General features: G+C 34.0%; 3 protein-coding genes across 8 annotated transcripts; all 3 read left to right on the top strand.

Moving 5' to 3' along the window:
• The first annotated feature begins 307 nt into the window (after positions 1-307).
• On the top strand, positions 308-17379 carry LOC149742696 (peripheral plasma membrane protein CASK-like). 6 transcript variants are annotated; one of them, XM_089876222.1, is made up of 25 exons: positions 308-464; positions 738-850; positions 1093-1198; positions 1541-1618; positions 1726-1798; positions 3000-3108; positions 3397-3572; positions 4211-4417; positions 5037-5148; positions 5807-5928; positions 9970-10125; positions 10670-10870; positions 11236-11314; positions 11750-11835; positions 11971-12039; positions 12249-12281; positions 13382-13578; positions 13821-13936; positions 13997-14077; positions 14297-14377; positions 15180-15382; positions 15653-15739; positions 15838-15864; positions 16157-16273; positions 16553-17379. In XM_089876222.1, exons 1-25 carry the CDS (start codon positions 406-408, stop codon positions 16610-16612), a joined length of 2748 nt encoding a protein of 915 aa, XP_089732348.1. In that variant the 5' UTR covers positions 308-405; the 3' UTR covers positions 16613-17379. The 6 variants fall into 6 exon arrangements, with proteins under 6 accessions (XP_089732348.1, XP_089732339.1, XP_089732373.1 ...); XM_089876213.1 differs by having other exon boundaries at positions 11236-11318; positions 11754-11835; XM_089876247.1 differs by lacking the exon at positions 12249-12281.
• Positions 6990-8897, top strand: LOC149742697 (uncharacterized). The gene is made up of 3 exons (XM_089876620.1): positions 6990-7131; positions 7435-7593; positions 7985-8897. Exons 2-3 carry the CDS (start codon positions 7436-7438, stop codon positions 8415-8417), a joined length of 591 nt encoding a protein of 196 aa, XP_089732746.1. The 5' UTR covers positions 6990-7131; position 7435; the 3' UTR covers positions 8418-8897.
• A 2176-nt stretch (positions 17380-19555) lies between the features above and the next one.
• LOC149742695 (uncharacterized) lies at positions 19556-21242 on the top strand. Its single transcript, XM_089876413.1, has one exon. The coding sequence runs from the start codon at positions 19676-19678 to the stop codon at positions 20630-20632; it is 957 nt and encodes a 318-aa protein (XP_089732539.1). The 5' UTR covers positions 19556-19675; the 3' UTR covers positions 20633-21242.
• The last annotated feature ends 2519 nt before the right edge of the window (positions 21243-23761 follow it).

Here is a 23761-nt window from a genome sequence, read left to right as displayed (position 1 = left end):
CTTGTATGTTTCTTTTTAACTTGCATTTCTATAATATGGACCAGAGGTTGTATATTGGTTGCTTGTGCTATATGTGTTTGTCGATGAACTTAAATGTTAAATCCAGTCTTAATTTAACTTTAATACCCAATTTGTAATTGTAACTTTAAACATCATAAATTACCAATAGTGGGCTGGCAGTTTATGTTTCTTGTATCTTGTAATTGTATGATACAAGCGAGGGATGACACATATGTGTAGTTTGTCTCTTGCTATGGATTATTTGCTGGTGTGTTGTAAGGATTTATATGCATGGTGTATGCCACTAGCTTTTCGTTGTGGTTATATAGTTTAGTACTAGCAATTAACTCAATATGTTTTTTTTTTATTGTTTGAAATATATAGTTATGTAAATTCCCTGTAAACATGGTGGAAGAGGAGCCAATGTTTGAAGATGTGTATGAACAATATGAAACTATCGGAAAGTAAGCTATGCTAGTTGCATAAAAGCTATATTATAAAAAATGACCTAAACTTTTAAGTTTTTTCGAAAAAAATATTAAAATAAGTTGTATAAAAGGTAGTTATATATTTCGAATGTATATATATCCTAGTTATTGCTTTATAATTATGCGTAAGTGTCCAAGACAACTGTCATGTTGTTAGTGTAAATATGTTTAACACATAAATTTGTCCTAAATTTAATGTACAGTTATATCTTGTCTGTCTGTAAAGTTAACGCTTACTTTATTCTTTAGGGGACCATTCAGCATAGTACGACGATGCATTCACAAGGACACGCGTCAGCAGTTCGCTGTCAAAATTGTTGATGTTGCAAAATTTACATCAAGCCCTGGACTTAGCACACATGGTAAAACTTTCTTGTAGGGTTATTATTCATAGCACATTGATTATAACACCAGTTTGCTGTTATTCTCTTGGTTGTTTGAAATGTACATATAATTATATATATATATATAATATGATTATATGTTTATTGTCACATTTATCGAGATAAAATTATTGTCATATTTATCGAGATAAAAAAAATTACGTTTCGTAAAGCTGTAATATTAAAGCACTTTTTCCTTTTATTAACTGATAACTTTACAGATTTAAAACGGGAAGCCAGCATTTGTCATCAGTTAAAACATCCTCATATTGTTGAACTGATCGAAGTTTATAGCTCAAATGGATTTTTATATATGGTTTTTGAATAGTGAGTTACAAATTATAAATATAACAACTAATTTCGGAGTATTATATATAATATTGTAATATACTAATATTGTTTATTGTCCAAGAACACTGTCTTGTGTTTCTGTTTATTGTAAAATTAAGCTTCATATATTGGTAAAACAATAGTGCTTTGTTTAAAACATTGTGTTTTTTAATAGTTGACTTCTGTATTTGTACTTGAAGTTAAAAGTCAAGCAACTTTAAAGTCTATTTTACTTTTATCAATACACAGTAAATGTATAAGCTTGTAAACATATTCATCACATCTTTTTAAAAATTCCTGTAATTCTTGCCACATGTAATGACACATGTTTCTTTTCAGCATGGACGGTGCAGACTTGTGTTTTGAAATAGTGAAGCGAGCTAACATGGGATTTGTTTACAGTGAAGCGGTCACAAGGTATTACTTAATGAACCTCGTAAATACCTCACATAACAGCCAGCTTCTAATTACTTTCTCTGCAAGTGGTAGTACATTTCTAATTTCGTTTTTTTTTTTTCACGCAGCCACTACATGCGGCAAATATTAGAGGCTTTAAGGTATTGTCACGAACACAATGTCGTTCATCGAGACATAAAGGTACTTTTCTATATATATCTATTCACATGAGCCCTATTGTGTACTTTTGGTTCTGTTACGAACCTGCTTTCTTACAATACACCCATTTGTTGATCTAAGTCTTTCACCTGTAAGTCTTTAGGCCTTTAATTGAATACCATTATTTATTGCAGGAGCTTAGGTTTCATTTCTATAATATATCCGTTTCTTGTATGTTTATTGAAAATAGCTATATCAATATTTTCACCATATTCCTTTGTGTTTTTACAACAATAAAACATTAAATTATTAAGCCATATAATCATGCTAACATAGCCTTAATGTAGTAATGCTACTCGGTAATGTTCTGTAAAGGCTAACCATAACCACCATAACCACCATGTATAAATAATTCGCATCTAACCAGAGACGTCTTGTGGTTTAAATTCCTAATGCTGAGTGGCATTAACTACTCATAGTAATTAGTTGTGGGCAAATGTTATTCAGTTCTATGGGTGCTATAATTGCATTATAACCTTGTCGTATTAGCTCTGTCATTGCATTCTAATGTATAATGTATGGGGAAGATGTAATCAAAATCAATGACTACCTTAGTAAATACCAAAGCAAATGTTATTTAGTGTCATAGTCCATTTGTTGTGCATCAACAAAGTAAACTAAAGCTTGCACTTTCTATTCTAACCTTCATAATGCATTCCACTGTCAATGCATTGTTTATGAGCTGCATAAAACTGTCGACTCATCCAATTAGACATTACTGTGCAATTGAAAATATAGCACATATAATATCAAGTTTTGTATGGCAGACTCTTTATAATTCAAGTATCAGAAGGTGCATATGAAAACATATTGTTGTAAACTTGTAAAGTTGAGTTGCATTAGTCATTACTTACTTCACTGTAACGTACAGCGTCAGGATTATGTAATGCACCATTAATTTATCATGTGCTTGTGTTCGAATACGCAGTGATCTTTCTGTTTTATAATTTATGGGTTTGTCATACATTTTAAAGAGATGCATAGTCAGTGTATGTATGGGCAATAACTTAGTATAAATTGTATTTATCCATTAAGTATAATAGTCTACTGAGTAATCTTCCATTAGTTCTTTTGTTAGTTACAGTTTTATTATACATTATAAAAAACCTAATTAACAAATGTTCCGTTTTAAACATGAGACAGTTCATCACCAGTAATCAATTGTTGTTATTTCCTATTTCAGCCTCATTGTGTTTTGCTTGCTTCAAAAGAGAACTCAGCTGCCGTAAAACTCGGTGGCTTTGGATTAGCTTTTCAAATCGAAGACACTGGAAATGGCTTCATAACTGGTGGTGAGTTGTATGTGAGGTGATGAGCTTTAAATGTGATGGTTTGGTGATATATATATATATATATATATATACACAGTTTTTTTTACAAAAAGTTCAATGTTATAAGAAATCTATGTTTGCTTGAAACCTTAACCATTAATGTTTCCTAAGTGAATCTAGAGTAGACACAATATTTCAATAAAAAGTAAATTGAAACAATGTACACAAAATGTAAAAAAAAGTATATATATAAATAAATGTAAAGTGGTGCGGTATCAAACTCCATGTATTCATGTTTAATTGTGACAGGAAATGTTGGCACGCCTCACTTCATGTCACCTGAGGTTGTACATGGTGAACCTTATGGTAAACCAGTTGATATTTGGGGCTGTGGGGTGATGCTATTTATTCTGGTCAGTGGAAGTTTGCCATTCTGTGGCACAAGGGAGAGACTGTATGAGTCAATCACTCATGGTCGTTACAAGGTCAGTATTGGATAACTGTCTGTGGGGTTAAGTACCGTATATGACCTGTCAATCAAGTGTCATTAATATGGTGATGCCACTGATCAACCATGAATGTAGGTATTGATTTTTTGATGTATCATCCCAGTGGGTGTTTTCAGTTCAGTGGAAATGGATAATAGTTGTTTAGTTGCTCGTTTATTAATATATTAGTTTTCTTTCTAATAAAGTAATATTCACTTAGCTGTTAGGAATAGATTATAATCTCCAACTAACTTATTTATTTTGTTAACTTAGTTTTTCCCTATCATGTGTTACAAAGAACATTATTCCTCAAACCATGTTTATTAAATTTAGCAAACTCTAGAAATTACTAAACCCCTACTATATAATACATTAGATAAGGAAAAGGGAACTATAAAATTTAACAAAATATCTTAGATCACTACTGAAAATTTGAAAACTTTTGAGTTTTGCCTAAGAAAAATCACAAAATCACATATTATTAAAACACTTAACACATATTAAATGGCATCTTGGTGAAATACAAATCTGCCAAAAGTCCTGAAACCTATCTTTAATTTGCTTCCGCACACCTGTTCTTACAATTACCCCACAATCACAAAGTAGTGTAGAAAATTAAAAATTACTGCTCTCAGATGAATCCTCGTCAATGGGAGAACATCAGTCCTTCGTGCCAGGATCTGGTCCAGAGGATGCTCACCCTCGATCCCAATGAGCGGATCACGGTCTTCGAGTGTCTCAACCATCCCTGGATCAAGGAGCGAGAGAAATACGCTCCAAAGATTCATCTTCATGAGTCCGTTGAACAGCTGAGGAAGTTTAATGCAAGACGGAAGCATAAGGTTGTGATAGTTTGGTTTATGCTTCTTTTATTGGACTGTAAAACATTTTCTACTGAATTTTGGTGATTTATTTTTTTGAAGATGAGATATATAATTTACAAATTTAATATTTTGACGTACTGTCACATTTTTGCTAGCGGAAAACAATCAATTTCTTATTTGTTTATTGGAAAAATTCCTACAAGAGTGTATTTCTTTATTCCTTTATTTTAAATATAAATCCACACATACCTGCAAAAACAGCTGGTAGCAGCAAAGAAACTCGGTTAGTACCCTTAGAAACAAAATTTGTTTAAAAATTGTTTTGTAACTTTGGTTTTCTAGTAGAATAAGGTTGAAACCCTAAATTTTTGGTTAAAGCATATGCTTAAAAAAATACATCACTGTTTTTAAATCTAGTTTAATAAAAAATTTTTAGAAAATATGAGTGAGAGTGAACATATAAACAACACCTTTTTTTAGAATGCATGTTTGCATCACATATGTTGCTTTCATGGTTTAAAAATAATGTTTATTGTTTGGCATTTAGTCTTTGGTAGTTTATACTGATAAACTAATACTCTTGTGATTGTTACATAGGAAGCTAATTAATGTTTATCAATATTTAACTTTTTTACAGGGTGCTGTTCTCGCTGCAGTCTCAAGCATTAAATTCACTTCATTCTATAGTGATCCACCACTAGAGGGAGATGATACGATGTTGTTTGAAGAACAAGATCCAACTTCATCAGGTAAACATGGCTTGTATGACATCAGTCCAAAGTTTTATGACTTTTATATCAGCTTGCAAAAATTACTGACACAGTTATAATAAATGGTAATGGGAAACACAAGGTGTATGAAAAAGAATATCTTCACTAATAATTGCATTATCGAGTTGCCGTACCAAACAAGCAAAGATAAATGAGTGACATTCATTTATTCATATCATATGTTGTTATGTTGTGATAGCCAATGAAGGAATTTATCATGAAGCAAGCTCATGTATTCAGATTGCACTTTGAACTTTCCCGTTATCATGAACATGCTTGTTGAATGGGCGTACAAGTCAGCAGTTACCTTAGGCATCCTATATTCTAATGTGTTTGTGGAAACATATCATGGTCTTGTTATTGGATGTATTTTGTTCGTACTAATTTAACACATTGTATTTTTGTACACTGGTTTTGATATTTTATTGATGACCAGAAACTCTATCAGTGTGAAATTAGCGTAATGCCGCTATACCATGATAATGTCTTATTCAATGGCAGATGAATTGTTGGTGCAATAAAGTTAAAGTTTTTTTTACCAAAAAAGCAATTTTCAAGCAAAACTGATTATTATTTACATAAAAATTTTAGGAAATTCAAGTCAGTCTAAACTAACAATATTTTTTTTCCCTTTCAGGTGCTGTTGCCCATGTATTGGATAGCTTAGAAGAGGTGCATGCATTATCAGATGGTGCGAAAAACGACCTGGAATTCCTGCAGAGCTTACTCGATGACAAATCCCTTCACAGCATGCTCGAGGTACCCACCATGTCTATATAGATTGCAAACTTTGCGGTAATTTATCCACGCTTAGTGATAGAGGCCTGCATAAATTTTTAGTTACAGTACAAAAAAATTGCATTAATAATTAAAGTAGCGTCGCATTAAGCAATAAATAAGCCCTTGGTGGGCAAAGGGTGTCATAAGATTAAGCCTCTTTCTTTTAATCTTGCCAAAATGGTTTCAATCGACGCGCCACAATATATATGTGAAGTTGGGATCAGTTATTATTTAGCGGTTAACAACCTGTTATGAGCGCTGGTTTAATAAAAGTCACATTATCTGTAACGCTGACACGCATGTTTTCTGTGCCTTAAATCTGACAATGATTAACCCTTGTTAATTACCATTGACTAAAGCATATATTTTATGGGGAATTGTGGTTTAGTGGTTTATCTCCCCATAACAATCTCCCTTATATGTCTTCTTGCTTAATATTTAACAGACATATGTCTCTGCCTCTAAATCCGTTCGGCTCATTTCGTTGTTATGACATCACCCCTTAAGCTGTCATTAAAATTCATAGAAATTTTGAGACCCTGTAGTAGTATAAGATGCGCGTATGGCCATGTATGTAGATACAGCAAAATGCAGGGTATAAGTATTATGTATGTATATGCTCTGTGTATTTGAGAGCTCTTAAACTGCTGTTAAATGCTGAGCAAGTAGTGTGGAGACCTGTTTAACTGGTACTTAAACAACCAAACATAGTGGTGGCAAGGGGGAGTAGGTATGTGACAACACATGTGATAAGCAGTCCTGTTATCATGTGTTCATTACATGCTGCTTGTGGTGGTGGATGATTTAATGAAACACGAGCATACGTATGCTGACTGGACGACTATATAGGTTTGCTTATCAGCGAAAACAAGACCAACTGTTTCTAAACAAACCCAATTTAACCAGACTTAGGTAATCAGCATTGGTGCTATGTAGGCAGAGTAAAAGATAATGAAATGAGAGATATTCAAGCTGATAGCAAGGGGAAACTAAGCAAACAGTGTTATTTGGTTAAGTGTATGTAAGGTCTATGTTAGTCATCTATACTTACAACTTACTGTCAGCATGATATGGACTTTCTGCTTTCAAAGCTTTAAGAAATAGATTTTGAGTTTTTACCGAAAATATTTAAAAAGTTGCTTCCATTTATCTACATTTGTGAATCAAGTTCAAGTCATTGAGGTAAGTTAAATAATGTGTGTGTATATATATATATATATATATATATATGATCTTTTAATAAGTTGTGCAACTAATGAACCAACCAACCAATCTAGATTTATATAGCGTAATCTTTGACACAAATCTCAGGTCATGTGATGTGATGCTGACTTCAGTGATATAGACCATTTCTTACTTTGTTTATTTAACCATACACTGTACAATGCATGTGCGTGCTAACTTGTGTGATTCATTGGTTTATCACTACTCGTAAAGTTCCTGCCTGTTGACAACTTTTTTTATGATTTGATGATCATTGTTTAGCATGGAGTCAATAAGCAGAAGCAAACGTGGAAGTTCTAAAAAGCAAAAATCTAAAAACCCCACCGTACCAAGTTTTGGTTTTGAAGGTTCAATTCAAAAAAGATGGAACAGCGCAAAGGAATTAATGGAGCTCAAAAAACAGCACACTGTACCGCACAGGTGAAATCTATTTATAAATATTCAATAAAATTAATTGTAATATTGGGAGAATGTCACCTTTTCTTAAAATTTAGAAATACGGGAAGTTATGCAAGTGCTCAACAGTATTGACATTAGTTTTGTAAAAAAAAGTTTATTGCATATAGATTATAATTTAGTGTGTCATCAAATTCATTGTATTCAGCAAAAAAGGTTATATTTGATGTCTATTGTTTGAAAATTTAGTAGCCACACAGCCTTTTCTATTTTAATAGAATAGGCTTATTGATTATCATCTGTGAAATATCAGTAATATTTTTAATTGCTAATGATTTTTGTTTTGTAGCATGATGTTTCAACACAGACACACAACCACCATAAGTTGTTATTTAAAGTAAACTTGATTTTCCAGGTACGAGCAATCCCCCAATTTGGTTCGAAAATTTACTTACCGGCAAAACTCAAGGCAATACTCGAGTGATGCTGAGACACCTAATGGAAGAAATAAAAAGCCGAAACAACCTCTAGATGGCGAAATAGCAACTCAAGTCGCAAATGAGAAAGTGCCGCTGCTGAAACTTGCCCCCTGGAAATCAAGTCAAACAGAACATATTCCAAAACCTCCATCACAGCCCAATCTCCTTATAACCTACTTACAACAAAGAAATGCCAGCCAGGTTTCATTGGTGACAGCAAACGCAGCATTAAATGAAGCAAATCTCACTTATGACCCGGTCCCTTTCATGAAGCATGATGTCACCAACAAGCAAACTACATTTGTTAGCACAGACAGTCTGCCTCCACCACCAAGCCCTGGTTTATTACATGAAGCAATGAAGTCCTGAAGAAATGTTTGCTAATATACCATTGTTTACCAGAGCTTCATGTAATTAGTTCCAAGTTGCATATTTTCTTATCTGCAAATACATTCCTCCTTCTTCAACAAAATGCTGGTGTTTATGCAAGAAAAAGAAATACTTACTTACAAAACATTAATGATTTTCTTTGTGTTTTTAATCTCAAAAGCTAAAGAAGTCCCACAACCAATTAAAATTTCTCAGATGTAAATTATTCCACAGATGGTGTTTTTCTTAACAAACAGCTGGTGTTTTCTTTTATTTATTCTTAAAAAAGAAAGTAATGATTTTTGATTAATTGATGACTGAGTTAAATCAGTTGTTACAATGCCAATTTTCTTAACATTTTTCTTCTTTTAATTTATCATGCGAGACATTCCGTTTATAGCATCTGTTTGTTAATTTGTTGGTTCCTTTATCCTTCAAGAATGTAAACTGTTTTTAAAATAAAATCACAATTTGTATTTGCATAGGTTTCAGATCATATAGAAATACGAATGTTTTGGATTTATGTTCACTTTAACCCTTAGCAAATGAAAAAAAAAAACATAAAAATGAGTCTTGTCCCAGAGGAGCTGTAAATGAGCAATTGATATGAACTAAATCAATATGCAATTATCTTTGTAATTACAATAAACTTTCTTTGCTCATTTGAAACAAGGAAAGAATCTTAAGAAGGCTCATTCTATTCATTCCTATGTTTGAAGTCTTGCTGTTCAGTGTATTGCTTCCAATTTGTCTTCTTGTTTTTTGTCTTTTTTTTACACGAAATTGCAGAAGACTAGTTTTTGATTTTGTCATGGTTTTTATTATTTTTTAGTCGAGCTGTGTTGTTTTCGCAGTAGGTTTAAGTTGTTTGCCAGAGACACTGGAAGGTTTGCTTAAGTTGTAACAGGTTTAAGTAACTTTAAGTTACTGCATTACATTTAAAAGGAAAGGAAGTCTATTATCATTATTCATTTTTCAGCAATAGTTTGTTAAACTAAAGCAATATGGGGTTCTTTGCCTCAGTAAAACCAATTAAGAAAGTATGTAAATATATACGGAAAAAAGTTTTCCGAAGAAGTTATCAGTTGCGCAGCAACACACACAGACCTTCGAAACAAAATCCCTTCTATGCAACAAACCCCTTATCTGAGTTGTATCTTAAAACTCTGATCAAGTCTAACCAGAAAGATTTTCATAACAAGGTTTTAAAAACTGTCTTCATTTTTTTATTGCAGCAAAAAAACAGTCTTTTTCAATGTTGTGATAAAAAATGATTTTTCTTCGGCAATTATATAAAAATACCTAAACGTTCAAATACATTAAACTTGTCAAAGGCAGCCTTTAAAAACCACTGTTTTAAACAGAGCATTTAAAAGTAATATTATTCTATTATAAATGGGTAATGTTCTAACACGCTAGGAGACTCGCAAGATCAAAAATAACACGCTAGGGGACTTGCTTAAACCAGAGTTGACCTGCCACTTCAGACCCCCAAGATGCTGCCAAAGACAAAACATTACATTGTATTTTAACATCACTCTTTGCATCTCAGCTCTACGATCGCATCAGCACTAAAGCTCAATCGAAGCATGTACTGCCACCTAGTGATGCTGTAAACCACGCCAGAGAAGTGTTGACGCAGTTCAACGATTTCAGCAGCCCAACTTCATTGGAACTCACTGCTTTACTCACCCAACCTCATTTTAAGGCAAGTCTAATTTCAACAGCTTTATAATAATAAATAGGAAAAATGTGATAAGTATTTTTGCCTAAAAAAGGTGCTTATTTTTCATGCAGTTTGTGGAAAATTTTTAAAAGGAAAATTAGGTGTTGTGTACGACAGTGGTGCACTTTACTGGTTGAGCCAGTGTTACTTTGTTGGTAATGCATCGTTGGTAACTGAATAGATTGTTATTAAAATAAATGTTACTTTTTTGTCTACCGTGGCAGATTCACAACAATCTTAAAATATAGGTGTTTTTTATACCTTGTGCTGTCGAGTTACATTTTTCAAACATGATTATGTTTTGGGCAACCTATTTGTTAGCAATGGGTGGAACAATAAACGCTAATTGGCTTACTCTAGAACAAACCCCCACAATGGTAGCAGGATATAACATTAAACCTAGTATTTTTAGATCAGATTCTCATTACTAAACCACAGTCCTAAATAACATACTTTGCTGTTATTTAAATAATAAAAAAAACAAAGAAAAGCTTGAAATATTTAATAATTCACACTTTAAATGTAGGGTCTCCTTCAAGCACATGATGTGGTGGCACAGGAAGTATATAGTGATGATGCTGTAAAGATCACTCCTGCCCCTAGTGGCAATCAAATACACAACGGGACACCAAGTGACGAACCGCCGAGCGAGAACAATGGAGGAGAGGTCACAGAGGTCACCAGGGTTCGATTGGTTCAGTTCGTTAAAAATACAAATGAGCCTTTGGTAAGAAAGATGCATTCATGTTTTGGGAGTTTTGGGGTATTTTTATTTATTGAATTATTATAAAAAAAATATTAATTTTTTTTTAGATTTTGAATTTAAGTTTTTTTAGTGGTGCTTGTAAAATTTGAGCTGGTAATGTATAAACTATAGCACATTATTAATACAGCATTTATTTTAAATATTTCCTTTAATACTGCCAAATTCACCATTGGGTCCTCCTTTAAAAACTGTGTCTTTATAATAAATAAACTTATTAAATCATTATCATACCCATCTATTTTTGTATCCTCTCTTGAGGTATATTTACTTTCTTGTAAGTTTATACATCACCCGCATAGATTGTAGCATGTTATTAAATCACACAGGGCATCACACTTAAGATGAATGAAGATGGACACTGCGTTGTCGCTCGTATCATGCATGGGGGTATGATCCACAGACAAGGTAACTGTTTATTTAAAACATTTAGCAATCTTTGTCAGTTTTGGTTTAAATTGGAATAGAATTGTGACCGCTATCAAAAAAATGCTGTATTTGTCACTATTTCACTAGTCTGTACTTTTCTACCTAAATTAAACTCACAGAATCAACGGTTTTGATCTGAGATACGGATTTGTAATCATTATTGCTTTCTGCTATAAATGGGTTTTACGTATACTTTATGTCAGTGCAATTTTAATATGATATGAAATGTTTATTTTATTTTCCCATGTTAATTTAACTTAAAATTTTGCCTTTTAAAAGTGATTAGTTTAAACAACCACCCTTTTCTATATAACTACTGTCCGATAACTTACTGCTAATATTTATCCACTAGATTATCTGAGGTTTTTTTATAAATAATTAATCCAATTGTTTATTCTCAATTATATTCCTCAGGCACACTTCATGTCAGCGATGAAATTCGTGAAATTAATGGAGTTAATGTCAGCAACCACACGATTGATAGTCTGCAGAAAATGCTGGTAAAATACTCCTACTCATTACATTTCATGACATTTATTTATTTCTTCGATTACAGTAGCCTATTTTTTATACTTTACACATTTTTAGATATGAATGAGTGCATGAATAAATTTATGAAATTTTTCAAATTACAGAAAGAGCTACGAGGCAACATTACATTCAAGATTGTACCAAGTTATCGACCTCCTCCCCCTTCATGCGAGGTTGGTGAATATTTTACAAATTAAATGTTTATACCAGTTGTCTTATCATCAATCTTTATATCTTACAAGGAACAGAAATTTTAAACTTTAAGTTAATGTGTTATAATAACACCACCATAAACAGCTTAATTTAGTAAAATAATCATATGTGTGTATAGTTAAAATAATTTATTATTTGTTTGCTCTTTTTATTTTTGCTTACATTGAAGTATATGAATGGGGGATATGATATTTCCAAGCAGGTAAGTATACTTGGTGTAATACTCAGTCTTGTAATTGTCAATATGGTGCATTGAAAGGTTTCCTATATTGTGACTTTTAAATGTAAAACGTTTCTTTAAAGTGTCGGTACCTCCGTAAAGTGGTTTAAATCCTACTAAAGGACACCATGTTCCAAGCTTTATATTACCATCATTCTGGATGTATTTAAACTTTGGCAAAACGCTTAACAACAACTGCTTTGACCAAGTGGTTACCAATAGGTTTTTCTAATTGTCAACCATAATCGTAACTTGTAAGTAGGCTTGTGTTGTATGAAACAGAACATCGGTGTACTAAGTTTAAGTTAGTAACGCCTAAAGCAGTGGTTCTTAAACTGGGGGGCGCGCCCCCCTAGGGGGGGGTGAAACACTCGGAAGGGGGGCGCGATAAACTATAAAATAAAGTGTTATAACAGTGGTGTTCAAAAGGCTAAAACACGACGCATCAGGTAAAAGTTAAATTAAAAAAGCAAACATTTAGGCCTGTTTTTAAACCTCTTACACATGCTAAATGATGAGGTGTCAATCCCTATTATGACGCTAATAATCGCCGTGTGAATTGCTGTTATGTCGTAATTAATTGCCAGACAAAACAATCGCTATTATGATGCAATGAATCCCTACTATTTCGTAACAAACAGTCTACCTGGCTAAGAAAAAAATGGTAAATATAAGGTTTAACTACAACGTAAACTGAACAGTTATTTGATTTCACTCTTGCGTTGATCGCGATAAAGTATTTTACGCAATAATACAGATACAGTCAACCAAGGGGACGCGGTTTAAAGCATGTCCAATATGTCAGGTTTGGCTGTGGTGGATCATGGCAGAAATTAATTGAACACCACTGTGGTAACTTAACAAAAAAGAAGGGGGGCGCAAGTTTGTTGAGATCTTCATTGGGGGGGCGTGCTTTAAAAAGTTTAAGAACCCCTGGTCTTAAGTGACCCTACCCGGCCAAGAAATGACATTAATACATTTATTGATTCATTCATTTGCATAAATAGGTAAATATCCAGAGTTAGATATTATAGACATATATTCATATTTTTTTCTACTTTTATGTTTAAAATATGATGCAGATTTATGTGAGAGCTCAGTTTGATTACGATCCTCGATCCGATGACTTGATCCCGTGTAGAGAGGCAGGAGTCAAATTCCAAACTGGAAACATCCTCCAAGTTATCAGTAAGGATGATCATAACTGGTGGCAAGCCAGAGTGACTGGAACTCCTAAAAGCTCTGCTGGACTTGTCCCTTCACCTGAACTACAAGAATGGTAAGCATGAATATATGCTTTTCAAACTCTTTGTTGCCGTTGCCTCTTGTGAATATTTTAAAATTATATTAAATGATAATTTGTTTTCTTAAGTTAAACTGAATTGGATTTGATAAAATAAGTTATAACAAGGTAATGTCTTTGGAAAATACTTTTATTATTTATCTGAGATATGAATCTTAAAATTTTTCATGCGCCTATATAAAATAACTTTCATAAATATGTTGCACCAACTCCAATAGGAGAGTTGCATGCCTCGCTATGGAGCGCGCCAAAGAACAACAAAACTGCGGCAACTCATGGTTTGGAAAAAAGAAGAAACCTCAGAAAGATAAATATCTTGCCAAGCATAATACAGGTATGTATATTGTGCTATTAGGCATATTCAAAATTTCTTATTTTCATATTTTTTCCTTAGTTTTTGACCAGTTAGATCTTGTTACCTATGAAGAAGTGGTGAAGTTACCTTCTTTTAAAAGGAGAACGCTTGTTTTACTGGGTAAGTTAAGCACTGGTCATGCTGTTACTACTACTACTCCTCATAGTTTCCTTATGGCATTTTGACTGCCATTAAGTTAGATTGAAATATATGTATTCTATATAGAGTCCTGTCCTGGTATATAGGTTGTGTTACAATACATTTTTGAAGAATATGGACAGATGTAGACATCATAAATGCACTTAGTTGTAAACATCCATTGAAATAAATATTTGACAGGAGCACATGGTGTGGGGAGACGTCACATCAAAAATACTCTCATTTCAACTCACCCTGAAAAGTTTGCTTATCCAGTACCGCGTAAGTTTTGTAAATTCATTGTTAGTTTCATTATTACTTTGACTATCAAAGCTGTGATTTTTTTGCATTTCTTATTTTAACCATGGTTGTACAGACATACAGTCACAATCAACCATGCTTTTTTATTGTTTTTATTCTATTGCAATAGCTTAAACTGTTTAAATAATGTATGGGTAATGTCCTATATCGTGGCATGCCAGGATGAAGTATAGAATTGGTTCCTTGGCCCACAGTTTATGTACTTAGTGGCAATACTACCAACGTTTTTTTTTTTTTTTTTTTTTTGAAGAAAACCCAATCTGCCTAGCGTTTCTTTTTTTTCAGAATCTGTATTTTTATGAAACTTTGGTGGTACCTATATATCATGTTTGAATATCTCTATCGATATAAACTTTTCGATATTTTGGTGGTATGCCACTTCAAATCCAAAATATTGTGCTTTAGTACCAGCAAACATAAGACCATCTTAAATATGTTTGTTTGTAACAGCCGTGGCAAAGTGGTTAGTGCACCCGCCTGTTATCAATAGGTATTGGGTTCAAGGCTCGTCGCTGCTTCTTTTGTGGGCGTGTGTGTCTTTGGGCAAGACACTTAACGGCAATTGCTCCAATTCAATGGTCACTAATGGGTTGTCTAAATTATCAGCCATATCTAAAAAAAAGAAAAAATCCCCCAAAAAATATTCACCCACAAAGCAACATACTTGGTAACTCGTAACCTGGCACGAGGTTTTAAACCTGTGTAATAACGACTGTCGTTTTCCGGCCACGCGAGGATAAAGTAAGTTAGATTCATTCAACAGACACAACTCGACCTAAAAGACCAGATGAACAGGCCGGCGATAACTATTTCTTCACCACATATGAAACCATGATGCATGAAATTAAGAATAATCATTACTTGGAGTATGGAACTCATGAAAATGCATGTTACGGAACCAAACTTGAAACTATCAGAAACATACACCAAAATAATCGCATGGCTATTTTAGATGTCGAACCTCAGGTTTGCTTTTGTTACTACTTTCTAAATATTGTCTTTTGTATTAATTATTTTAGTTTTCTTTATAAAACAGAAGATCTATTTTAGTGTACCATTATATATGATATATTTGGGACCTAACATTGTCCACCATTTTACTTTTTTTGGTTTACTTTACGGTAATAACTAATAATGTTGTGCATAAGACCATCTAGGTAGCAACTGAAGCATATATGACATACTTAGCAAGCTGAAATATTGAAATCACATTTCAACTTTTCTCTCTTCATCCAGGCCTTGAAAGTTCTTCGATCTGCTGAGTTTGCTCCATTTGTTGTTTACATCGCAGCACCAGATGTACAAGCTACATCGCTTGAAGAAGTAAATCTACATAGATTCGTGAATTTATTTTAGTTTGTACACAACCTATTTTCAGTAATTAAATTGCAGTTAATAACTTTTTTACTTGCTTTCCGAAGCTACCAACATGGCACAACCATCTGTCAGTAAGTTAAGTGTGAACATGTAATCAAAATGAATATTTTGTGTGTAAATCTCCAAATACTATTTGTATATTGTTTAACTATGTTGCACAGTTTAATATTTGCAGGTTTGATAATGTAATACTGAACTGACTATGTTTTACCTAAATGTTTTCAACTTTTCATATATATATATGTGTGTGTGTATTCATATATGCATCAGTTATATTGTTGTAAATAACATCTTGTAATTTACTTTTTTGCATCATTATTGCAATAGTTGTTTAAACATTTAATTTGTTCCAATACTAAACAGGATGAAAGTCTTGATCGATTACAAAAAGAGTCAGAATTATTGAGAGAAGCTTATCAACATTACTTTGATCTCACCATCGTGAATAATGATATTGACCAAACTATAAGCGCACTTGAGGTAAGATGGCTGCACCCTGGATGTGGTTAACATTAGAAACAGGATTAAAAATACATTACTTAGTGTGTGGTAGCTTTGCCCCTACACCAAAGCTGTGGTAACTTGTTCAATTTTAACTGGTAAGCAATGATTTAAAAAATAAGTTACAAACACATATATATTAAGTATAGCCCTGTAAAAATAAATGTATGTACAGCATTTGGTTTTGAAAATATGCCTTTCGTTTTCATGGCTTTGGTTGTACATTAAATTTATTATTAAATAGAACTTCTTTTCCAGAATGCCATTGAAGAAGTTTGCTCTACAGAGCAATGGGTGCCCGTATCATGGGTCTACTAAGCGTCGACGTCGGTCTTTCCTATGTCTTCCACGCTCTGCAAATTGGCGTACGAGGCGTCGTTGACGTAAGGGAGATGGATGGAAGTCACTTTGTTAAATCTGAACAACTTTAACGTTGATATTCCCCTTGCTGCTCGATCATACTTTGGTTACAGCGGCAGTGGCTACATTCTCGCTTTTTGTAAATTTCTGATACAGTTTCACCCGCGTAATTTCCGTAGTATATGTGGTGCTACGTTGGCCTATTCTGCCAACGATGGTGACGTGTTCATATGCAATCAGTATTTGCTCTCTACTTGCCCTTGATGTGAACGATCACGTCCACATTGTTCGGATCGTTCTTAAGGGTCAAATTTTCGCGTTAATTTTGATTTTGTCCGCGCCATTTGCGATTGCTTCACAACTTGATTATGTTTCAAATGTAGCCCACTTTCCATAATCATCCTGCTTACTAATTGAAGTATCTGTATAGTACACAGTTAGTGCCAAGCTGCCTTAGCGGGTTCTAAAAAAATGTACTGCTTCTAAAAAAATGTAAATTGGCTCCAAATTAAAAGACAAAATGACCAGTCTTATAGTTTACCCTTATCACGTTAGTGTATGTAATTAAGTCGTCAGCGCCGTTTAGTTTTCCCTCAATCCATTCTTATCGTTGTGTATTGCCCGTAAATTTTACTGTACAGGGTTTTACGGCTTACGAAGTATTTTTCTATTACATCCGCTAATATTGTGTGTGATCACATGAAAATATAATTTTAATACTAGAATCAGTATGCTTATTCGTTTTGCCTTACACGTTTGATATAATTTGGTATTATCTCATATGGCAGTCAGGAAAAGGAAACCAACGTTATATGAGTTTGCTCAGCCTGTTGGTGCTTAAAAGAAAAAACAACGTCGTATTGCTGCTCCCGTGGTAATATGCAGTCTCTTGGGAACAGCATTTGCGGCAAACAAGCAGTCGCGTGAACGAAGTAAACAGCTGCACTATTTTCACATTGTATTGTTTGAACTCAAGGACACTTGCTAATATATAACTGCGCCAGATAGTATACGTAAGTTCTAATTATTTGTGTAATATGTAGTGGTGTGGTTGCAAAGGTAGTTATTCAGAATGTTAGTGTTTAACAAGTTTAACATTCTGTTTCAGAAAAAATTAAGCAAAATGTTACATCATAACCACGAGCAAGAAATCAACGATAAGTTTGAACCACCGTTGATCATGTCGTCGCTGGGAGTGCAAACTCAGCAAGAAGTCGTTGTGATTCTGCTACTTTCTGCTTTTGCTCTCATCTTTATGAAACTCTTCTCTTAAATATATTGAATGCATTGGGCAGATTGACTCTTTTAGTCTCAGTTTCTAAATTGCATGTTGTTATGTTTTGTTTTATATACCTGTGCTAAAGTACTTTGATGTGCTACCGATTCGTTATATATTTTAAACCACAGTTGATGTAGTAAAATACATGAAACGCAAATAACATTTGTTTGCTTAATTAACCAGTTAGTTTTTAATGGGACATCAACGAAAAATCAAAATTTGTATACAGACAGAGATGCATAAAAGGTTAAACCAAAGTTTTAAAAACGAAACGTCAAATGGCGTAAATCGAACCGCAGAAGTAATGAAATCAGACGAGCGACAATAGTTTAAACTAAAAAAAAAAAATTTATCAAATATAGGCGCCCGTAAACTGAATTTTGGATTAGTTTCTCTTTTTACCCCATTTCCCACTTTCCCCCACTCTACTCCAATTATGCAACCATTGTTCGAGCTTCAAGTTACGAAATTAGAAAGTACCTAAGTAACTAATTAATGCTTTTGCCATTCTTATTGAGAAATCTGAGTATTTAAATTAGAGTATTTTGTTTCTCTATTAAAGATACCCAGAGTCCGTATATAAAATGGGGCTAATTTTGCCGATTGTTTCTAATCTACACAACTACTTGAAAGTTTGTTTTCTTTAATCTGATGGTGCCCAAACCATTGAGCCACGAATTTATAAGGATACGTGCCCATTTATCACAACTCGGCGCTCTTGTACTTCTAAAAACATTTTAGTATAGAATACATTTTAACTCTTTTATTGACAAATGTGGGTAGAGGTCCGAGTGAACAGGCCGGCCGTTTGTCATGAGGTCAGGTAAGTCACACTCATTTTGCCGCTTACCATTTCCTCTCACGTATTGATAACCACCCACTATCATTCTGCTACAGACCCAATATGGTTTTAGTCGTCGCTTCTGGTTCAATGAGTCTTTCACAGCACCATGCGTCCTAAAACCATTTACTCGAAAAATGACAACAAATAATAATTCGCACTGAAAGGCTTCCGATGCGTGAAGCGGTGTAGAACTAAATTCTTTCTTCGACAGAAAGACGTTCGAATATAGCCGAGTCTTGATTTCCATTCTGCGTCTACAGATGGACGACGGCGAACTACAAACTTTACCGTTATAGAACCCGGTTAATGTTGTTACTTGTTACACATACACAATACTAAATGCTTAACCTCAGCCAAAATTATTAATTTACATTTTTAATGTCGATATTTAGAGACTGTTTACAAACCTAAATTACACAAACTTCTGAATAAGATTTTTAAACATTTGATGTAAGATGATGCAGCTTGTTAATTTTTATATATAGGAGATACGTGCTATAACGTTCTAAACTTTGAAAGACCCCTCTGTATTAAACGTGAGGTAATTCGATGGAAGCAGGTATTATATATAAACAGCATTGTTTATACACAGCAGTGATGCATGATTCGCGGAAAGTCCCATTTGCATCGTGATATATATATTGGCCACACATCGCCATGTCAGTTTATTTTGATTTATAGACAGTCTTTTTATTATAACCCCTTGGCAGAATTTCATTATATAAGAAGTTTTTTTTATATAATTTGCTTACCGATGCACGGTTATTTGTCATCGATTTAAAACTGTCTAACGTGAGAAAAAATAAAAGTAATAAGTTTGTTAAAAAAATATACGTACAGTAATGTTTTGTTATGCAGATTTGTTTCTTCTTGTTAGTTTTTTTTGCAAAATTACACAATGAATTTGCTGAGAAGGCACACCGATGATATCTGTTATAAATATTTGAATAAAACATGGGGAGAACTTCATTACCACAGGAAAATGGTAGATTTCGACGAGGCAGAGAACCACTGTAAGCAGGTAGATAGATCGGAGCTTGCTATTATAAAGGACCAAGCTACATTGGATAGATTGATAATAAATGCGCCGTTGACCAATGGATGTTTTGACCAATATTACTGGATTGGTCTCCGAAAAGAAGGTTTTAGATTTGTATGGAGAAACGGTGATAAATACAATAAATCGTTTATAAACGTGGATAACAACTGGAATGGTAACTGTGTGTCTCTGTTGCGCGAACGCGGTTCTTCAGCAATTCGCTTTATGCCTCAAGCATGTAATGTGGCATTGTCGTTCGTGTGTTTCACACCACGCGCACCTAAACCTAAAGTTGTTGAAGGTATTCCAACACCGATTCAAACAATTGTAAACGAGACAACAACCACCCAGCATTCCTCTATTCCTCCAGCTACGATCGGTTTGATTGCTGCATTGTTGGCTCTACTTTTACTCACAGTTATTCTAGTGGTCGTTTGTATCCGTAGTAAAAAACAAACCAGGGGCAATAGAGGCAAAGAAGTCCCAAAAAAGGTCGCCATGGACAAACAAGTTGTACTGAGCAATGAATTTGCACTTTATAGTTCTATAGATGTCGAAAACCAGTACGAGAGTGCTCACGAAATAAATCCTATTTATAACATGGACATCACCCCAGCACCCACCAACGTTTGCATGCAGAACAACCAAGATAAACAGCAGACTCCTGATGACGTCAATATCGTGTCTGCTTCCGATAATGACGTCACTTCGTCTGAATTCGACTCCGCCAATACACCTGATGCAACTTATGCTGTTGTTAACAAAAAATCTAAGCAGGTCACAGATGTTTACAGTGTCGTCAACAAAAACAATTGATAATTTCTCTTACGAGATAAATGTCGTTTTATATAATCATAATGATAAAGAATCGAGCGCGTATAAAATGACAGTTATTTACGGGAATGACGACTAAAACGAAAAGACCACGTCAGGGAAATTTTATAACCGAAACAATAGCTGCATTGTATCTGTTTAGACAAGGAGTGCACGATTGTGCGTGACGCAATCCATTTTTACCACGTGATTAGGCGTAAGGATTTAGGAATATGTGATTTGTGACTAAACCCCATGCCGAATAAAACCTCGTCTTCAAAGGGAAACTAAAATACGATTGCGACCTCTTTGCTTTCTCTGCAGACACTCGATGATTTAAGTTTTAAAGATTACCAAAAGTCACTTGCTGTAACCACTTTTTGGCGACTTATAGATATAAGCACGCAGTTTATGTCCTAGGCCGGGATAAAATATATCGATCAAAAATGTTACACTCCTTGTGCCTTTATCTTCAAAATCTTTCTTAATTGTAATACTTAGCAGCTATATATATGAGTTAATTAAATTTGTTCTTTTTTGATTATTTATAGCTCTTTTTATCCATTATTTTATGTACAAATCAAAATGAATGAATAAATAAATCAAGGATAAAGTTTTGTGTTTAAAATAAGCACACATTTAATACTTTGGGGTAAGATGGGACATTTTTAGCACATTTTATCCAAATGTCCTTATCGTGTACAATTAAAAACGGGATGTGGTATAGTCGTGAGCATACGGTTTTATAATTCTTTTAATGTTTTGTTGTTTATTACCAAATGAAAAAAAAAGAATGAAAAGGTGTTCCATCCTTTTTCACCCTATTATATAAAGACTTACTGTTTTCCTTTGCTAAAAATATGCTCAGTTCTGCTTATTGAATGCATTGTAACTTGCAAACCATAAGCGTTGTTGAACTTGAATAAGTAGGCCTTAAGTAGGAGTTTCAAATGGTTGTATACAGATAGTCATTCCTTATAGCATAACGGCACAACTTTTTCTTCTAAAAGCCTACTATTTTTAACCAGTTTTAATGAGATAGAGTGAGAAACGAATAAGCGCAGGATAAAATGGCGATTGAAATGATGGTGATTCTTGATTCGTTTTCAAGATGGATAAATGACAAGTTACCGCGTAGAAATAGCTGATACAGCAGCAGGACGATTTATTGTTTTGTTGGATAAAAAAGTATACCGCGCCCGTTACAAGAATAACTAACAATCAAGAGTAATGGAATGGAAAGAGAACTCGTCAGAAATGAACATTGAAGATTTTTCAAATATTTTTTATCAAAATGGGAAGGTAGAGTAGAACGGCATCAAAAAATAGGGATGCGGAAATTACAAACACGATGCGTACATCTCGCAATGTGTCTACTAATATATAGCCTACCTGCAAAAAATGAAACGCACTTTGTTATATAGTTAGTATAGCGTCAACACTGATAAAATTCTTACTTCCAAAAGCCAAGATTCCCACTATAAACACCGATGCCATGAACATGAAGAAACTCATGCGCTGGTCATTCATATCCACCACAAACCTAATAACATAAATATACACCACAGCATGGTTCGTGAAGGTGAAAAATAAAAATGCACCCAACTCCGACCAATATATAGTGCAATGTAACTTCGCACAAACCTAATCGAGTCTAAAAATGTTGTATAGTGCAAAAATAATGCAGAACAAACTGGTGATGGAAACAGCAATTACATTTTGCCGAAACTTTTCCCTCAAAAACATTTCAGTAGCCAAAAATCGATTTCTGCCGTTTTGCTACAAAATGTCCGCTGCTACACTAATTTTGATATTATATCATTGCGGCGCCGTAACAAACTGGTTAGCGCGCCTGTCTGTAACCCTGAGGTATAGGCTAATGGGGTTTATTAAGGCTCGTCGCTTTTACCATTCGGGGCGTATGTGTACTTGGGCAATACATTTTACGGCAATTGCTTCAACCCGCTAATGGGTTATTATCAGCAATACGTAAAAAAATAAGCAAAATTATCACCCACAAAGTAACATACATGGTAACGGGTAAAGCTGGCACAAGGTGTATTAACACCCGTATGATAACGACTGTCGTTTTCCGGCTACGCGAGGGTCAAGTTACATTCATTGTTTGATTATGTTTGTATCACCCCCAAAGTATAATTTATTGAAATATATAAGCAAACCGTTTAAAGTTTGGCAATAAAAACCTATAAAACTACAATGTGGGGGAAGATGGGATACCAAAATGAAATATTTTTTATTTTAACAGTATTCTGCAACTTGTAGTTGACCTACCAAACTTAACTGGTGCCGTGATATATAGTAGGGTGGGGGAAGACGGGACACCTTTAGCACATAATATACAAATATCCTGATCGTGTTTTAAACAATCAACAACGGTCTATGGCAGTCGTGAGGATGTGTTTTATATTCTTTAAATTTTCTTTGTTTACTACCAAATGTGACGAGAAAATAGATTGATAAGGTGTCCCGTCTTTCCCAACCTTACTATTTCGTTTTGATTGATATATTTGTACCGGGCGCTATTGCGCAAGCTCCGAAAGGCCAGGCGGAATAACAAATACAATGACCACCCGGTCCACGACCCTGTGTTGAAACGTTCCAGACACGCATGAAACTTTTTGATTTAAAGAGTCCGGACCACGCTCCTACAAGTTGGTTTTAAATGAAAATTTACACCTAATAAATACTATCTGTGGTAAATTTTTGTAAAAAAAATATTTAGTTTGGCCAAAAAAACGTTTTAAAAAGTGCCAAAAAATTCGCCTATTGTTGCGTCACTCGCGGGCACTGTGACGTAAATTACGTCACGATCTTTTCTAATAGATCAGCTGATTTGAGTTTTGCTGTTTGCAGCAAAACAGAGTGTACCGTCGACATAGCATTTTCTGTTACTTTTAAATTAAGAAATATGCGTAGGTATTGCCGTGGCCTGATTTTAGTTTAAAATTATTATTTTTTAAAATTGTTTGTAAGTGTATTACAGTATTACACTATTTAAATTGGTCAGTTAACAATAATGTAAAAGTGTCAGTGTGTGATGTATAGTCAGGTAGCAGTATTTCATCTGATGAAGTGACATAAGTGAAGATCCTAGTCCACTAGCAATAGGTA

Source organism: Ciona robusta, chromosome 1 (genome assembly GCF_009617815.1).
Source record: "Ciona robusta chromosome 1, ASM961781v2".
Classification (NCBI taxonomy): Eukaryota; Metazoa; Chordata; class Ascidiacea; order Phlebobranchia; family Cionidae; genus Ciona; species Ciona robusta.
This window is presented reverse-complemented; position numbering and strand designations above follow the sequence as displayed.